The sequence below is a fragment of the Brugia malayi genome, assembly GCF_000002995.4.
Source record: "Brugia malayi strain FR3 genome assembly, contig: Bm_v4_Chr4_scaffold_001, whole genome shotgun sequence".
Lineage (NCBI taxonomy): Eukaryota > Metazoa > Nematoda > Chromadorea > Rhabditida > Onchocercidae > Brugia > Brugia malayi.
The window spans coordinates 8,750,755-8,771,119 of NW_025062478.1; the positions used below are offsets into that span (position 1 = coordinate 8,750,755).

The following is a 20,365-nucleotide window of genomic DNA, read 5'->3' on the forward strand; positions in this document are numbered from 1 at the left end:
TCAAATCTCTGATTATTGTATACTAATGACAATTTCGTAAACCATTTTTGATACCATTACCCCTCATTATCACAGTAACATTAAATTGTCTAAACTCTTTCATATTTGCATAAACAAAAGGTTTAAATTTAATTCGCATGGAAGTAAAGCTTTTAAATTATCCTTATTTTTAGCAACAATTTTTTTGGACGGTTTGTTCCTTTTGATGATTTAATAACTATTAACACTTTTAATGATATTATATCTGAATAGTAATTAACCTCAGTTGCAGAGTAAGTTACAAAATTTATGCAAATGAATTTTTAAAATATAAGAGGAAGTAGAAAAAAGATAACCATCGGATTGGTAGGTCATTAATTGGTATAAAAGATTACAAGTAAAAAAAATTGTAGGAAAATAGGATTAGAGATGTACTGAAAATGAAGTTTTGAGCTACCAAGAAAATAGATAAATCCTTGTCAAAATATTTTTTAATTTTAGCCAAAATAAAAAAGTTCATCTCATATTGGTGCGATATAAACAAAAAATATTCCAAATAATTCATATGATTACAATTGAAAATCAAGAAATACCACTTTCAATAAGAGATATTTGTATCGTATATTTTATATTATTTAAATCTTATCAATCGTCTAAACAGTTCAATCTATATAGGAATAAATATGACAATATTATATCATTAATGTTCAACTGGTTCAAAAAAAAGCCCATCTCAAGCCGATGCTATATATAAACAAAAAATGATTAAGAAATACACATACTGAAATTATTCAGTAATATAACCATTATTAAATAATTTCAATATTTAATAGAATATGTCGAAACTTTTACTAACTCTAATAATGCTATATTCTAATAATACCAGCCGTTTTCGTTCATGTATTTTCAGCGGATGAACATGCAAAAGCTTTAGCAACTTTATCATTAACACAAACATATTTGATTAGTGGTGTAATGCTATTAAGTTGTTGCATTTTACCGCTTCTTTATTTCTGGTTCTGTCATCCGTAAGTTATGCTTTTCTCTCCCAAAAGTGATAAGATGCAATCATGTCGCAAAGACAATCTATTTTAGTGATTCAAAGCTAATAATTATTTGTTAGATGTTTAATTAACAGCTTTCAGAGTTATATGCAAATATTTCACAACTATTAGGATGTCAAAAAGCATGAAATTAGGGCTAGAAGAAACACAAGCAGATGAGATTGAATTAATGGAATTTGTGCCTGATGAAGCACCGGATCGTGTGAATATTCGATGTGATCCATTTTTTGACGATGTAAAAGTTAAGGTATATTATTTTCTTAATTAATTTCCTATTTGTAGGATTTGTTACATTAATAAGCTATCAAATTTGTTTTCCTTTCTTAGCAACGTGTAACATTTTAAGGCATTTCACCGCAGACATCATCATCTACTAAGACCGCCACGTCGACGACAACAGCAGCAAGAACAAAACGCTAGGAAAGTTTCACCAGTTAATAAAATATCAGAAAAAGGAAAAGAAACAAATGAAGACACAAGTAATGTACAGAAGGAAAAAGTGTCAAATACGCCAGAAAATAGTGTCCACAGAAGTGGAGCAGAACAGTTGACATCTACCGAAATTACCTTTTCCCATCAAACGCAGCTTCATGCTCTTTAGTTTCATAGTTTAAATTAAATTTCTTATTTAACTTGTTCAGTTTATGCTACTTATTCATATATTCCATGCATATTAATAACAGTAAAATTATTTTTTTCTTTTTGACACAAATTCAATTATTAGTTCAATTTCAGTTTGTCTTTTACTGCACCTGTAAATTGTAAAGTTTTTCCCTTTCATCCATATCTTTCATCCATAATATTGTAGCTTCTCAAAGAATGACTATTAGCTTAGATAACCTTTACAATATTTCGACATTGTAAGCAAATTTGATTTCGAATAAAAGAGTAATTTTTAACATATTAAACAATGCACATAAACTTTATTAACTATTGGAATTTTCCAGACAGGCAAATAAGCTCAGCTACTATAGGAAGATGAATGTTGGAATAACAATTGCTTACATGTTGCAATTTGAATTTTTCGTTAAATTATTTTTTTTTTTTTTTTTTTTGTATCTATAACATTTCTAATGTTAAATTATGACAAGTTTCAGTATTATGGATTAATACAATTTTATTTGACATATTTTGTAAGTTATTCGGAAGTTCGCGAGATTATTTCAAGTTTCGCAACAACATTGGATGTGTAAACAAGGTGATCAAATAGCAACTGGCAAATCTCTACCCAGCAGGCAGGATTTGTTGCTAAATGTTCGTAACAAAAAGTAATTTAAACCATTTTAACTTAAATCATAATTGAGATTAATTTAGCGAAGGATGTTCATACACATATGGTTATGATGACACATGAAGTATTTTCAAGTTAAAATAAGTAGAACTCATTTTACCTCATTTTAAAAACATGTTGAAGATGTATAATCATGTCACTTCTTTAATATTTTATAGCTTTTGCTTGCACCTTTTGAAAAGTTACTGTCATTATTATCGAAACAGGAGAATTATGACCATACTAAATGGAAAGCAATAAGGCAAAATGTCAAATGCGTGCAAAAATTTAACTTTATTAATTATTATAAAAAAACTAATTTTTTAGCTTTATAAATATTGTAAAATAAATGTACCCAGGTTTTAGATTTTGAAGAGAATAGCAAACACCATTCTCTACTTTTCTATTCTCATTATAACATACTCACCTATTTTCATAGACTTTTCATAATAATTTTTCTGTTTGTACCCTGTTTTGATATTCATGAATATTTTCTTTTATCATCGCATAGCGATGGTAAACAAAGTTTTGTCCATCCATAGTCTTTATTGATATCACAGACATTTTTTACCAATTTCAAACTCTTCTGTTACTTCCGAGAGCAGATTTTTGGAAGTGTATATCCATGTTACAGGAGAGTGAAATCCTGGACTTGTCCTCATGTTGACTTTGTTGAGACAAAGCGCATGAGTTGAACTAAATAATAAAAATAACGATATGGTAAATCTATTCATCAAAATTTACGATTAAATTAACACAAGATCCCTATATTTTTGTCGCTTAAGATGAATGATTACAATCACCTTCAATACATAATAAAACTAATGCAACTCATTTCTGCATGAAAAGAAAATCTCCAAATCATTTCACTTTCTCACTATTTCATCATATTACCAGCATCTCAAATAATTTCTCAACCTCGATAAACAATGCCAGGTTAGTAACAGGCCTCAAAAAACCCTAATTATAACCTACTTTTTGCAAACAACAAATTAATTACAAATCATTTGCAAACCAACCGCAAACCGTTTATAAGCCACGTACAAACTATTTACAAGCCATAAACAAACCAATTACAAACGTCTGCAAACTTGCTTCATTTCATGTACTAAACAAAAAGTTTTCTGTGCCAATAAAAAAAAGTAAGATGAGCTATCTCAAAAAAAGAACCTAGTATGACTGGAAGTGGTTCACCTTGTTTTGATAAAGATATTGCATTTTCTTAATTGCTTCAAAATTACCCACTGCAAGCAGATACCTAAATAACTTTAGACTGAGTTTGGAGGAATATTTTGCTGAATCCACTCAAAACTTCTTTCTGCGAGAAAGACCGGCACTTCAAAAATTCCAAGTGATCAATCTTCTTTTGCACGCGTAACACTCCCAGTTTTGGCTCCGTTTTGAAAAATTATCTTCAAAGCTTTCTGACATATGTACTTACCGTAAGATTAAGTGGTATGTGGCGTCCACTTTATATCCTTAATGGTAAATTGTTTTCAAGAGCAGTACAAGGAAGAAATTGATGTATCAAGGAAACAACTACACGCAGTATTCATCAGAACTTACGGATCATTATATCAATCACATACACAGGTGTTAATTTCATCAATATGTTTAACAAAAAATCATCTGAATTTCAGAATTGACTTTTGGTTTCTCAAAAATCAGCAGAAGAGCAAAAGAGTAAAAACCGTACCTACTAAAGTAGATATATCCGTTAATTACTAATGTTCCTGCTATTTATTAATTTGTTTTTTTTTTTTAACAAACGACTCACCTCATATCATTAATCAGCGAGCAACTAGAAAAACTTGCGATGAATTTTTGATTATGCAAATTATTTGTTTTCATCTCAAATACTGATCTTTACAACTGGTGATCACTAATTTTAAAATTTTATTTGTCAAATTCATCAATGAGACGTGTCTAATTTTTTCTCAGAAGCAATATATAATTTTTGTTAAACCTTTATAAACGGGACAACTCAATAATTTTCATCATTTTCGTCCTAAAAATATTCTATAAGTTAATAGGGAAAATTAGAAATAACAAACGAGTAATGAACTTCAACTGACATCACATTGCGTGTAACGTCACCTGAAGTTTTCACTAAGGTTACAGTTATGAGCGCACACATTTTACACAGAATATTGCTAAGTAGTACAAAAGGTAATGAGTATATCCATCTGACTACTATCCTAAATGATGAATAGTAAGCACGACCAATGTCACGCAAAATCCGTCTGCTCGCAAAAATGTGTACACATACTGCGGTAGTAGTGGAACAAAGTTTACCCAATGTGAAAACACTCGAATCGATGCAAAAAAAACATTAACTGACCCGCGCTAATTTAGTTTGTTAGTCAAATAAGAGATAGAAGCAATTCGGGATTGATTTGCTAGTTAAATAAGATGGACAGAACAGCGTTTTCATAACTCCACGATAATTGGGTGAAGAGGCGAATTCAATAACAAGTTATGGAACGATAAGGACGACAAACCCTTAAAATTTGCATATTTAAATTTCGAGGTATAGAAAGGAGCGTTATGGTTTAGATAAGTTGCTAAAAGCGAAATGATGTATTTCAAAACTCTTGGGCGACAAGCTAATTTCGATGACTCTTATTTTCTTCCGACGAAAATCTTGAAAATTATGTCTAAACAAAAATTTAAACCCAAACTTTCAGTTTACGAGATGATTGAATACTTATCTGTCGCTAATGACGACAAAGGATTGCTAAAGAAGAGTGAAGAGGTTCAATTCAGAATATTAGACTTCGTCACACTTCAATTCTTTGAACTCATTGGTCATATCGTCGGGAAAGCTCATCTCCGGAAAGCATTACATCGATGGATTTCGGTTAGATTGTATTTTTTTGAGTGTATTTTTTGCCTCCATTGTGAGACTGTAAACGAAATTTGAAGTTTCATTCAGCAACTTCCAATAAACCTTATTTTATCTCAAATTATAAATTTGGATAGCTGGAATTCAAGAATTTTCGTGACTATCTTTGATTTCCATCAAAAAAGCAAAACATGCTATCGTAAGTCACGCATTAGATACGGAATGCGAAGTTAATATATCGGTCAGAATTTTGCATGCTTATTTTAAAGTCATTCATGCCAAAATTCTAAGGTTAACTTTTGACAAAATTTGAAGTCACGCATTAGATGCGGAATGGCAGCAGTCAACAGTCACAATGCATGAGATACATTCCAAGGGCTTCAAATAATTTTTGTGAAGCGAAATGATTAAGTGACAGAGATGATAGCTAAAAGCTGTTACATGGTTATTTCCAAAATCTAATCAATTTTCAGAAGTGAGAAATTGTGATTTCGATCGATCTTAAAATAAATTGTGACTTGAATGACAGTATTTTCCGTATTTTGACTTTCATTGATGTTTCTCTTTTCACTTAGAAGCTTATTATACCATGCTGTATTGCTATTCCTAGCAACTGTTATACGAGCATTATACAATCAACCCTCATAAGTTAGGAATAATAATGAAGTAAATAAAAATAAGCAAACCAAAAACTTCAACCAAGTCATAAATGTAATGACGCTTAAATTGCAGTTGAACAACGTTAAAAAGACAGTCTGAGTTCTGATCAGTGGACGATGACACAGCCGAGGAAAGGTCGACTAAACTTCTGTTTTCATGTGAAATAAATTTCTTTTTAAATGATTATCGCTTTATTTTTCAATGATTTAACTAAATAAATATTCATCAATTACTTGCTCTTTAGTATTTTTGAATAAAATTGGATTCTAATTTTAAATTTGGATACGAAAGAAGATTTGAATTCAAAATGAAATTCATCCTTTAGTCCTGCCTCGCAAACTCGAAAACAATTTTCTATTATCTAAGTTCACTCGTCTCAATCTTGCTAAATACTATTCTGTTTCGATTTGTTATGGTTATGAATTTAGGTTGGATCATATTAGTATAATTTATTAGCTTGTGTTTAATTTTTTTTTTATTGACTTGTGTATAGGCGTAAGATTATAATTATCCAAGATAATTTAGAATAGTGGTCATAATTACAATTACGGCTAAATCGGAGCAGGCAATTTAATTTTCGTTGCCTATCAATTCAACTGCATTGAATTTCTTAAATTAAATTAATTCTTGAAATGAGTTCCAAAAAAACTAAAGTGTGTTGGATGATGGAAAGAAAAGTGGAAAATTTTGACAAACTGTGATGTAATATTTTTGTTTTCTGGTTAGAGAAGGGAAAAATGTCCGGTAAATTAACTTTTTGGCAACAATCAGCAAGGTCTTTTGAACAATGACTCATTGCTGTGTTACTTTAAGTATTTAACGGAAGGTTCAAAGGCAGCAACATTTCTTCCTCTTTTTACTGCTATTTAATCACTGCAGAGATTTTTTCATTTAAAAAGCAATGTTTCTTTTCAAACTGCGATTTCATGCAAGTCTAATTGACTTTAAGTGAAAAGAAATGACACAAAGTGTTATTCAATAAATTCGAATGCATTACTAAAACAAAAAAACGGACAAAGATGATAAGAGATTGTTAATAAAACTTAATGTTTAACACGGCTCTCATATTACTATTTAATAGCTGCTATTTATATCAATTTTTTAACAGAAAAGTTAGCATTCTCAATCTTTTCAGTTAATTTAATAGATTTTGTAAATTAATCCTATAATTTCATCTCATCACAGTAACAAGTAAGTAAGATATTACTGCTCACTGAGTGTTGTTCATTCTCAATGCGCAATCCTGAGCAGAGCACCAAAAATTGATTTGTTAAATCCTTTATTAAATAAAGTTTTGACTAAACATTTCTGGAAGATACCTGCTTGCACTGTGAATGACACAACAATTAATTAGTACTTTCGCTTTTTCTACTTTATTAGATGGAAAATTCACTGCAAACAGATTGATGGATAGATCATTTACTATATTATGTGTACGGCAGAAAAAAGTCGATTAGAACAGAGTTAAATAATAAATTTGCTGAAATGATGGCGATCAACATAGAACGCTCACACGTACGTATAACGTGGATGAAGCATTTTCATACTAACACCCAACATGTTAGCACAAGACAATACATAGTAACCTAACGAAACTACGGGAAATTTAGCAAACATTGTTCAAACCGTAGGTTTTGAACTGGTTTGCTAAATTTCTATCTGGTATCGCTAGGTAACAATGTTTGTTGTCTGTATTACTGAAATTTGTCTTTTATGAAAATTAGTATGTCCATGTATGCAAATACAGTTGATGCGTACAAAACGCCCAATAAATATTTTTCAGATATCTAGGAATGAAAGTTTATATGTAAAAGTGTGTAACATAGTCATGACTACAACATTAAATACTTATTTTTAGGACAGGAAATGAATCCATGTAATACCTTTCGTATTGTAGTTAGTAGAGACGAATGCGTTGAATGATGTCTGTTGTAATGACTTTATTCGTTAGCAACCACAATATATAAATATTAATCTGTAATATATAGTAATAATAGTAACAATACTGATAAGTGTCTACGAATAAGATGAAGAAAATGTATAAATGTATAAATTGATGGGAAAATGAAGTGAATTGTGAGTGAGGGAGAGTAACTGAACTGTAGTTTACTGGTAAAGAAAAATTGAGAAAATTGATGAAGTCAAGGGATTTAAATCTTTATTTTATTTGTTGCATTGACTTGCAACAAGAGCATGATTATTGAGTAAGGGCTATCAGATGACCTTTGCTCTTTATATAGTAAGAAATGGATTTTAATATTGTAGCTTCTCAAAGAATGACTATTAGCTTAGATAACCTTTACAATATTTCGACATTGTAAGCAAATTTGATTTCGAATAAAAGAGTAATTTTTAACATATTAAACAATGCACATAAACTTTATTAACTATTGGAATTTTCCAGACGGGCAAATAAGCTCAGCTACTATAGGAAGATGAATGTTGGAATAACAACTGCTTACATGTTGCATTTCTAATGTTAAATTAAGATAAATTTTAGTATTATGGATTAATACAATTCCATTTGATATATTTTGTTATTTGGAGGCTCGCGAGATTATTTCGAGTTTCGCGACACATTAAAAGGTTAACTAATCTTTCATTCTCTAATGAAGTAATTTCTTTATATCATTAAATGACTAATTCTTTCCTTAATCCTTAAGATAAGTTGATTTAACTTTCCTTTTTTGAAGAAAGTTGAAGTACACTATGTAAATATATAAAAATTATCAGTGAATTTACTTTTTGCTCAGAAAAAGAAATATAGTATGATTGGTTGTCTGTGAAATATTTGCTTATATTTTGAAGCCTAGATTCCTCTAGGCAATCAGGTAATTGCCCTAAAAAGAAGGAAGAGTTGGAAAATAAGGTTTATAATTGGTTGAGCTTAAAATGGGACAAGGAAAGTGTCAACTAATGAGATAGCTATGATAATCACAATGATAGTGTTCCGAGTGGAATTATATCAGCCAAGGAGTTTGGTGTTAGTTCATTCCTCTCTCAATTTCTCAATAGAATTTCATTCCAAAACATTTCCAGATCAGTGAAATCAGCATTTTTAAAAAAAAATTAGTCAATCAAATATTATTTTCTATTTTCAACTCTCTTTTTTTTTCAGTTGAGAAAAAAATTGTCTAATAGTGGGTAAAAAAGTTTAGCATGAAATAAAAAAAGGGTAAAACTACTCCATGAACGGATAATTTCCTTCTTCAGCTTATCCTATATTTTTGGAATTCATTCATTAACTTATCCTATGCAAGCTTTGATAGTTGTTATAACTTTTATTTAGTGGTAGGAAATGAAAAAATTTTTAACCGATCCATTTACAATGAAAGTGTCAAATCATTATTTTGGTGACAAATGTGACACCCGACCGATACATGTGCGATGTTATTCCATATTAAACTGTGACTTAAAAATTTTCAAAAATCCGACACTTAAAAAATGAAATTTCTTTCCTTTTTTTATTTCACTTTTTTTTTCAATCTGCATCTTGTTATGACATTATTGTTTATCAAAACTGATTGTAATACTACCATTGATAATAATTAAAAATTAGAAAATTTAGGAAAAATATGCATTTGAGAGATATTGAAGATATTTCCGTCCATAAATTTTGTTTTGTTATATTTACTACATTAGCACATTAATTCGTATTGTACAATTGACAATGCTTGAAATTATGTTAATTTTCATTTATTTTCTACTATTCTTTCATTCCCTTTCTTTTACTGAAATTTAATTAATCAGAGTTGTAATTTATTTAATTAGAGCAAAAATATGTGAATAAATTATTGAATGAAGAGAAACTTATTATCACATTCTCAGTACCATCTATTTGATCCTCTAAGTTTACAACAAATGCTGTATGTACTATTTAACAGATAAATCATCTCTTGCAATTATCAATAAACTGTTTTAATGATAAGAGAAGGAATGCATAAAAGTGAGCAAAGGTTTGCGAAGTTGGTCATTCCAAGTTCGTTGACTATTTCAGTATGAAATTAGGTCACTTCATATCCATCAGCCACTTAGATGCAATAAGTACAGTGGACAGTAGTGGTCAATTACACATTATTAATATTCCGATATAGCTTCATCATGAAGGTTTGTTTTCTCTCCTGTCGTTAATTTGGAAAGTTTCGTTTCGCCTATCTATTCGTTAACTTGTTAGGTAAAAAAAAAAAATATGTATTGCAAGATAACACTTTCAATTACTCGGCTAACTTTTCCATTTTCAAGCTATATACCAAAACTTTGGCTTTCTTCACAATTATTAATTTGAATGATAAATCAGTTACACACCTTTCAAACGAAATATTGATTTTTAGATGGTTTCGATTAATTATGTTTAAATTACCATTTAAATAAATTAACTCAATTTTTAATTAATTTTGAAACTGGATTAGACATCATAATCAGACTAAATGAGAACAGAAATGTGCGTATTTTTGGTTCATCTACCCAAATAAAGGAATAATTAATCATTTGATAAATTAAATACATAATTGGGGCAGTTTATTTAATGACTGACTGAAAAACTTCACTGACTTACTGAAATGAAAACCAAGAAATTGAAAATAATTGAACAAAAAGTTTCCATTGGAAACAAAAAAGCAAAGGCCATAAAATAAATTGGGAAAATAAAGTGATGTGAATATATAATTATTTGGAAAAAAATCAAAGAAATTAAATATAATCAATTAGTTGTGTCAAATGAATTCTGAATTTCAATTAAAAAAGGAAATGTTATTTAAGATTAATTTGCTTCCAGTGTTGCTATTCCCTGTCCTTATCAAATTATTGCTTCGTTATCATCGTTGTAGGTTATCATTCGATATTTAACTTTTAAAGTGTGCTTGTAAGAAAAGGTCATGTAAATAGAGGTTTGAATGTGATTCGCCAGAAAGGCGATACATATTTGATATTTGAAGATATCTGTTAAACTTTGTCTATTAATTTGCGTTGGTCAACTATGTCCATACCCCTTTAATGTCCTGCCAATGTCACCATTTTCACACTCATTTAATATTTCGTCTAACACAAGTATAAATCTAATTGAAATGGTGAAAAAACACTTATCAAGTTAAAAAACCTATGGAATTTCTTTTAGCATGATAAGAGATTGATAAACAATTTTCTTCAATTTTCGGTGACTATTTTCCTTTTTTTTAACTGATACATATGATTAACCTTATACCAACATTAGACAATATCATGTTATCACGTGAATCTCTTCTTTATTACACTGATGTTTAACAGTGTGGACATCTCAAAATACTTTTTCATTGGCCTCCATTGGTCATCAGAGAAGAAATGTCACGGTCAAAAATGAATTACATCGTTTATCATACCTTTTCTCTTCACCATTTATCATTGCGCACTTTGTCTGGTAATGATAAAACGAGACACTATCGAGTCATACCTTCTTGGGAATTACTTTTCTATTAAAAATAAAGCTAAAATAAAGCGTTCTATCCAAGCAACTATTAGATGAAATAATAATAATTAAGCAAGCCTTCGATTCCGCAAGCATCACATTTGCGCAGACATCACGATCCGCAGTCACCATATTTCTAGCCTACCTACCGCAACGTTTTTTAAACATGCAGCTCTAACGTAGATGAATAATTTTCGTCACAATGAATCCAATTTTCAGATAAAACATATAATTATTTACTTGTTTAAGGGTCATTTATAATTCTTAGATGTCATCTCTTGATGAATTCTTTATGCAACTAATGCTTAGTTAATAGATACTCCTAAGTGAATTTACTAAGTATCATTTCAAACTCCTTTCAGTTTATTTTATTCTTAGTGAGGAAAAATTTCAGATAATGTTGGGAATTTAATATTTCCCTTTCAGTATTCCTTAACTTTATTATGTATTGAATGTATGAAATATCAATGTTAGTTAACTGGTCCCTTTTTCAACACATTTTGTGTGCGATAAAGATAAAGTCGAGAGCAAATACTCCATAGTCTTTTGTCAAACCCAATGACCTCGAATTATGTCTTATGATAACTGATTGGTGGTGATAAAAGACAGCTGTTTGATGATACTACGGTCCTTCTTGATGTTATGAAACTGAAACTTTGACATGAGAGAAAGTTATTCAGCCAAGGAAAGTTTCTTTACTTGGTAGGTAAATAACCTTGATATTTCATAGCATATCCTTATCACATATCTCTGACAACTTATAATGGTAACTAATGATATTGCAATCATATAAAACGACACGGCATAAGTTGATTTAAAGTGGTTTTAAAAATGCGATAAATGATCGGCCATCTGTATCTTTGCTATTATAAAAGAAATGGTCAACAGAATTACTTGAAAAATAATTCCTAAGTATAAATCTCGAAAAATATCGAATCTCCGTGATAATATGAAACAAAAAACAAAAAATCTCCAATTCTTTCATTTTCAGCTTGCCCTCAAATTCTTTTTGTTCTATGCGTCCTTTATTTATTCCGTAATTCAAAAATTTGTTCATTATTAACGGATTTCTTTCTTATTTACTATCTTGGAAACAATTTTATAGTCATTTCAAAAATAGAATAATATCGAGACGATTCGATATTATTCTATTTTTGAAACCTTGATAAGTTTGTAGAAACTTACCCACTGTTTAGGAAGGATTGATCCTGTGATGTCCTATAGATGTTCACAAGGAAAAAAGCTGCAGTAAGAAACTAATGAAAAACTAAAAATCAAAGTTTAAGAATAAACATATCCCCCATTTCGCATACTTTCTTAGCAAATGTTATGCGTCTTGAAAGTTTCCGTAATGTTAGAAGAGTTTTCTGCTTTCATAGTTAAACTAATCATTTTCACTATTAGTTAATGCTTTCCAAATTGCTACAAACATTGAGAAACGTTTTAGTATTATTTTCAGATTTATCCGGAAGTTGTCGAAAGTTTGACATTATTGAAGTTTTCAGTCGTTTTTTTTATATGGTTATATATAAATTAATCAAAGTGCTTTCATACCCGTCTTATCAATTCTTGTGTTTCGATAAAAAGTAATTTGTGTCATTCTAGTGACATAGTGAGACAACCAAAATTGCTGATTGCCCCTCTTTTGCCATCGAAGACTGCTGGACTTAGATTCGTATCCCTGGAAGATTAATTTTAATAGATAAGCAGGCTAAGTAATAGAGGAAGAATTCAATATCTTCTGAGCTCAGTGATAAAAAATTTCCTTAAATACCGCTCTGAGGAAGTGAAGAATTATTGAATTTTGACATATTCATTGACAAAGTGAAATCTGATTAAATCAGACAGATGGATGTTTGAATAACTATCGATTTTAGAGATATGTTTGTATTAAATGAAGATACTCCATTATGGAATTCAGAAGTTCAAAAGGTCATGGTATTATACAATTTTACATTACCTCTTTCATTTGTATTTATATACGATCTCAGACAATACAAATATATTTTTGACATTATAATATAGCAAAATGGCTTAAAGCTTAAATACCCTCCTCCAGAGATGAAACGGAAAGATTATAAAAAAGTAATTAATAATAAAAATAACTATAATAATATTAACTCCCCATAGATAAGAGCAAAAAGTATTGGAAGCGATCAAGTAATGACAATTTAAATTTGATACTTTTATCTAAGAAATTACTTTTATCAGATCACAGAACATCATACATCTCCCGATAGCTGTCTTTGATTCTTTTTTTTTCCTTATAAAATTACTATCATTCTTTTACCTTGCACATCCTTCAATAGCTTACTGAGAAAATACGACATGTTAATTGGTTGCGAATGATTATGTTTTTACCGTACTCCTCAATTTGTTTATCATATTTTGTGTTCACTTATACAAATTACTAATATATACTAACGGATACATTTTTCTTTCCTAGAATATTTGTGACATATTTGTAACATTGACTTCTCCCTTAAAATAGCTTAATCTCATTATTTGAGCAATTTATAAACATCATTTAATAACCTCTGATAGCAGAAAATGCCTACAAATTTATTAAAATTTCCTTTTAATTAATGTGGTGGATAAGTATGGTCCATTAAAGTTGTCGTAAACTGAGAGAAGAAGAAGAGTTATATGAAAATCTGATCAATGTCATTGTAGAATAATCATTGTAGAATATTTGCAGAAATTTCTGTAATAAAAAGTGTCATCCTGAAAGACATTTACTTTATTACGTTAATTATTAAACAGTCTGAAAATAGGCTTTTCAGGAACTCATTAAACTGATGCTTTAACCTAACAATAAACTTATCCAATACAATTTTTAAAAATGCTCACCCAAAAATCAGAATTTACATGTAAACTAATTTCTATTCTAATCAGTTTTCTTTTGTATCAATTTTTATCTTAACTGCTATTTTGCAGATGATATCTTCATTTTCTGAAACTATAACATAATTCAAATTAAAATTTCTTCCATTTTCCACTCTGAAATCAAATCAATTTGAAAACGTAAAATAATTAATATTACAGATCTCATTCATCAGTAACGAAGATCGTTTCTTTGCGCTTGGTTTGGCTACTATTGCAACATCGGTGTTGACATTATTTGCTTTGTTGTTGACAGTTGCAGTGATACAGCGAAAGACAAATTTGACACAGTTGGAAGCGAAGTTACGTGCTGAATCATTTAAGGTCTGGAAAGCTAGAAATCATCGCTAGAATTCAAAAAAAAAAAAAAAAATCAAAAATTAAAAAAAAAAAAATTCAGCATGATTATATATTAACTTACATTATCTGATGATAACGGTTACAGATTGCAAATATTTATGGATGAAAGTTACTTAAACTCATGGTAAGAGTTAGGTTACATTAAGCAGTTACAGTTGCCTTAGTCTAGTTCAATTATATTAATCCGGGCTTAATCTGGCTATAAACAGTTGGAAAAAAGATAGTTTAAGCCTGTTGAAGTGACAGCATTTTCTGAATTGATAACTTCCGATCTAACTCTCTCACATTCGTATTATTGATTTAAAATAGAAGAATTTAAAGCGCAGATGTTAAGAAAAGAAGGGAATGAGGAAAACTGCGCATAGTTTTGGAGATGTGAAACAAGCCACCCTATATTCATTAAAAGCATTTGTAGACACAAAGGAACACTTTGTTATGTTTCAAACTGGTAAGCATTTTCAGAGAAGATCTTCGGCTCTGTGGATTGAGATAAAGCATGCCAAGCAAATCACTGGCCATAGTACACGTACCGTACGACAAGCTAATTCATTTCTTGAAACCGTCGAACGATGTAATAGTAAGTACTATGTTAATGTTACTAGCAAATTATTTTTTATTGCGATGACCCATTTATGAACAGTTAATCTGTAATGTTAACTTGAAATGCAGAATGTATGCGTTTAATGTGTCCGATCGGTGAACCTGGACTTATTGGACCACCAGGAGTTGACGGAGTTCCGGGTGCTCCCGGAAAAATGGGAATACCTGGTACTGATGGTGAAGATGTCATGGCTCAACCACTGCTATTCCATCTTCCGTGTTCTATTTGCCCGGCTGGACCACCTGGTTTGCGCGGTTCACAAGGAGAGCGTGGCAGATTAGGTCTTCCAGGTCCCCCTGGTCCTTCAGGTTAGTTTTCATATATTTTTTTGATCAAAATTGTCATGGGGGAAAATAAGGTATGAAATAATTCTGACTTTCCGTAAAATCTCAAGTCTTCTCAGAGCATGTTGAAATTGCACAGAAATTTCAAGAACTTCAGGTCGGCCTGGCAAGTTAGGTGAAAATGGACCAATTGGAAATAGTGGACCGGAAGGGCCATGTGGAGAAAAGGGACCAGTTGGACCTCCAGGGACGGCTGGTGATGATGCCTTCGGTCTGCTTAATAGTGTATTTCATTTTTTCTAACAAATTTACTTATATCTTTTTTCTATAGTCTTCAGTTATGGATACAGTAAATTCGTGATTAGAGAGCCAAAACATACTATCGTATCAATCAATAATGACTTGATGAAATTAGATTCAACCGTTGAATAATTTATTCTGATCTCACAACAGGATACAATTTCAGCAGGTGTTGGTGTAAAAGGACCGAAAGGTTTACCCGGACCTATAGGTCCTAAAGGGCCACAAGGCATCCCAGGTCGACGATCCAATATTCCCGGCAAGCAAGGAGAACAAGGACCGATTGGTTCACCTGGACTAGATGGAAATGTAAATATTAGATTTTAATTTTTTACCCATATATTCCTACTTCTAATTTGTTAAACTGAATGGATTATATTTCAATTGTTCTATTTTAGATGGGTATGTATGGCGAAAAAGGACCATGGGGTCCTCCAGGGGAACCTGGAATGCCGGCAATGTATTGCCCATCAGACTGTGGAGTCTCGAAGATCCTTGCGCCATTCTCATTTGGTTTCCCTGTTGATTTTAGTGATTCTTCCAACATTTATATTCCTACTCTCAATTCTACATAAAAACGCTACAATTCATCAAATCTGACTTAAAATTTGTTAAGTTCACAATTTTACTTTATGATGTAAGTGATGCAAGTATTGACTTTCCGATAAAACATTAAGTATTCACTTTATGCAAACGATCTTCATTATTTAACTGTTTAGATATTGCAGTTTAACTTTCTATCAGGTCTCTCTATCAGATTCTACCTGTAGAAATGATGACAGTAACCAAAAGATGATCAACATGAGCTTAATAATCCAAATAATGGAAATCAATGTAATGAGAAAGTGTGATATTCTTGCATCAAAAAGAGAAAAGTATCCTTGACTAAAAGAAAATGTAAAATTTTTCGAAATATTGGATGGACATTCATATATGACCAGCAGTAGTTAATATCAAATTAAATGACAGTAACTTCAAGAAAAAAACAAAAGAAAAAATGGCTTAAAAAAATCTTATCTATCAATAGGTAGACATAGCTTTGTATAACTGTGAATGCTTTACCCCTCAAAAATTCATGCCATGTTTCTCAAAGCTCTCTTCTCTTCACCAGTGCAACTGTTACATTAAAATTAGATTTGGTAAAACGATAGTTTGTATATTCAATGCTACTAAAGCAAATAATGTTGTAATGATTTCCCTCAACAAGTCTAAAGTAAATCCGGTATTTTCAAAATTAAATTTCCCTAAAAGTCTAATTTATTAAGAAAATTTTGAAAACTTTCCATGTTAATTTCATGTAAAATCATAAGACGAAAAGGAACAATGGAAGAGAATTTTTATTCAATTATTTTCTGGTTTAATTCAAAATGGATGCAACTATTATTGATTGATTACAGTTATTGTTACTGGTATTAAAGTCTTGTCCTCATTGATTTCTAATAGATTTCAATTATTATTATTAATCAGTCCATTGCACTATCCCACCCCTATCCTCAACTCATAATTTGAAAGGAAAAAGAAGCGGGAAACTAGGTGTTGCGCAAGCGCAATTGTACTTCTACTGTACCACTGCGCCAAGGGCTACATGTTCATTTATTGTATTTGAACTTCTAGCAAAGCAACGTTGTAATTATCTCCCCCAAATACATAACTACACAAATGACACTACGACAAGAATGGTTCCTCGCTCCTTCGTTTCCTTCAATCGATCGGTCGCTCTCGTCCTTATTATTCGGGAACTTCTGCAATATTTCCAGCACTTCAAAGTCTAATGATATTGAATTAGAAAATAAACCTACACATCTGACGTCATATATCTAAACTCTAAGCTGCAAACAGAATAAAATTCCCTGAGGAAGACGATTAATTCTTATCATTCGGAAAAAGTTGATTTCATAGAGAAATACTGTCCTGTCACTTATCAAAGCACCAAATTACAATATCTACTTTGCCTCTCTCTATCTCTTGCTTTCTTAATTTCGTACCATTGAAATCAGCTCATAATGATGATGAAAAAAGAAAATTTACATCACTCAGTGAAATGACACTTCTCCCCCATCCTTATTATTTGAAATTTTTTAAATAACTATTTAATTTAAATAATTTTCATAACTTAGAAAGATGTTTTTTGCTTTCTTTAGATATACTGAATGAAAGCTTTATTTTTTGCTTTCTTTAGAGATATACTGAATGAAAACAAAAGCCGCATAACATCATATACCGGTAGGTCCAATAAATAGATGAATGACTCAGATGTAATTTCATTATCATAACAAAAAGTGATCAAATCACGGAAATAATATGATACATGATAATATTCGATAATGCAAATCATTTCTGGTATTCGTAGTTATAAATTGAACGAAAAATACTTTAAGTTTCCACATATTTCACGTTAAAATTTAGGCAACTTCTCTAATATACGGACGAAAATGAAATTAAGGAAGAAAAGAAATACTTTTCGGATTATTTCAACATGATGGTTTGAAAAATTCTGAAGGAAAACATTTTCTAGATCATGAAAAAACTCTTGAGAGTGTCGAATAGACAGACCTAAGAATAACCTTCAAGAAGGAAGTTTACCACGATGCGACTGTCTAATCTTTGGAAGATAAAATATGCGCCCTCTCAGCCAAGGTCAGGCACAAGCAAGATGATAGGCTGAGTCCTCCTCTATCAGATGAATGATTTAGGCCTCTATCTGATGACTGATTAGATTAATAAATGTCATGTCCTTGCAGAATGTTACATCATTTCCTTTTTTTTTTCTTTTTTTTCTTTTTTTGGTGTGATATAACGCCATACATTTCCTATAGGTAATTCGATGATATATTCACTAAAAAGGAATAATTTATTTTAAATTTTTATACAATGGATATAAAAAATTATTACGGTTGAATTTTAGAAAGGTAAGAATAGGCCTGGAAGTGATTTCTCTCTCCGTATGTTGTGGCACCAAACATTGTGGTAGTTTAGATTGTTCGGCATCCAGATCACTGCAGCTACAATCTAGTAGTTCCACTCGTATCCTCAGCGTATCAGTAAGAAGTATCATTTGAATCTGACCAAAACATTGCAAGTTGTAAGAATCTATCTCAAATATAAGCACAGAAATACCCAAACTTCAACCATATTTGTCAAAAGCTCAAAAACAAATCAACGACAGTGACAAATTTCTCTACTTGCACATTATACAATGTAAAACACAATATAAAAAACAATAATAAAATTCAATAAAGAAAAACATACATTGTTTAGTTCTGTTTTGTACAAGTTTTGAATAATTTGTCGTGGATTGCTGTTGCCGAAAAGTTCAGCATAAAAGATTGGACAATGCTGTAGCCATTGTCCTGCCTCTGTTTTCTCGAAACAGTGCACAATCCAAAGTAATACTAACAATTGAACAGCTTCCATACAATGACGTTCAACTATTTCGTCCTCCAAATATTTCACACCATGTTGCTGAAATTTACAAACTTATCTAAATTAGATCAAATAATTCCAACTTTTCCGAATGCTTGAAAAAAAGCTAATATCTGCAGAAATGATTTCAAAGTAATAATTACTAACTTAACTGTTAACCAAGTCTTAACAAAACAAAAATAAGGGCAATAATCTGATAACAAGAAAAGTTTCCCAATAAATAAACTAATGTAAAAATAAATTAAAGGTGTAAAACGATTAAAGAATTTTGTCTTCCTGTATAATACATTGGAAGATTATACGATTTTGAAGTTTTTTGTAAAGTGATATATTTTTTGACATCAATGTTTGATGAATGTTAGATGCGTAATTGATATCATTTGATAATATGATAAAAATGCTACGATTCTTTGTCATTCTATCAGTTAGTCACACCGATGCAGAAAAGTTGACATTGTGAGTAAGAAAGAAAAACAAATGAATCATACGCACAAAAGTTATTATATTTATTAAAGGAAGAAAATTAATTTACAAACTAATTTACTAAATTTAGTTTTCCTGACATTAACTATACATTGCATAACATCTCAACAGCAGACTAATATTTTTAAAAATTCGCTAAGTAAAAAATTTTCTGGATACAAAAAAAAAGAAGACAGAAAAGGCGCTGAAATTACGTTCGAAAAAAGTGCGCTGAAATTAGACATAAAGATTAATGTTCATTTGTTTACCAACTTTTTCTTTTGATTAAAAAATGAAATAAAAAGCTCCAAAATCATTTAAAACATTTGGAGGAGCAAAAAAGTGAACTTTGAAATGCATTCAGTAAGTGAAAGAATGCTGAAATTAAAATGTATGTAATAAACGTCGGAAACATTAGTTTCTTTTAAATTTTGACTATTTATCTGTCTTTTTTGATCAAGCAAACTGCATGAAAATGGAAATCCATGAAATTCTGCAATGAATTTTGTGGTGAAAATAAGAAATTTTTGAGAATTTTTGAGATAAAAAATTTATCTTTTTAATCAATGCCTAAGTATGTAAAATAGTTAGTTAAAAAGACTGACAATGAATGCAGTGAGGCATTTTTTAAGAGATCATCGATCGTCCTTATCTCACCTGTAACTCAACAACACTAGTAAAACCTAATGCCATTGAACTTTGGGTAGTTTACGCATTTGCGTTGCAAACATTCTTTCTCCTCTGTCAACAACGACGTCTATTGAGATGAGAAAAAGTAAAACTTTATAAGTAAG

General features: G+C 30.5%; 4 protein-coding genes across 4 annotated transcripts; 3 read left to right on the forward strand and 1 right to left on the reverse strand.

Annotated features, from left to right (window-relative positions):
• Positions 1-954: 954 nt before the first annotated feature.
• Positions 955-1,644, forward strand: Bm18210 (Uncharacterized protein; the record flags this gene model as incomplete). Its single annotated transcript, XM_001894972.2, has 3 exons — positions 955-1,007; positions 1,125-1,290; positions 1,390-1,644. The coding sequence occupies 3 exons, from the start codon at positions 955-957 to the stop codon at positions 1,642-1,644; spliced, it is 474 nt and encodes a 157-aa protein (XP_001895007.2).
• Positions 1,645-5,008: 3,364 nt separating this feature from the next.
• On the forward strand, positions 5,009-5,917 carry Bm1107 (Uncharacterized protein; the record flags this gene model as incomplete). The annotated part of the gene is made up of 2 exons (XM_043082172.1): positions 5,009-5,173; positions 5,891-5,917. 2 exons carry the CDS (start codon positions 5,009-5,011, stop codon positions 5,915-5,917), a joined length of 192 nt encoding a protein of 63 aa, XP_042938106.1.
• Positions 5,918-9,919: 4,002 nt separating this feature from the next.
• Positions 9,920-16,261, forward strand: Bma-col-121 (Cuticle collagen dpy-7 precursor, putative; the record flags this gene model as incomplete). Its single annotated transcript, XM_043082173.1, has 7 exons — positions 9,920-9,925; positions 14,304-14,465; positions 14,964-15,078; positions 15,171-15,410; positions 15,544-15,657; positions 15,853-15,995; positions 16,085-16,261. 7 exons carry the CDS (start codon positions 9,920-9,922, stop codon positions 16,259-16,261), a joined length of 957 nt encoding a protein of 318 aa, XP_042938107.1.
• A 1,153-nt stretch (positions 16,262-17,414) lies between these two features.
• On the reverse strand, positions 17,415-19,100 carry Bm583 (Uncharacterized protein; the record flags this gene model as incomplete). Its single annotated transcript, XM_043082174.1, has 3 exons — positions 17,415-17,428; positions 18,579-18,747; positions 18,936-19,100. The coding sequence occupies 3 exons, from the start codon at positions 19,098-19,100 to the stop codon at positions 17,415-17,417; spliced, it is 348 nt and encodes a 115-aa protein (XP_042938108.1).
• Between the last annotated feature and the right edge of the window lie 1,265 nt (positions 19,101-20,365).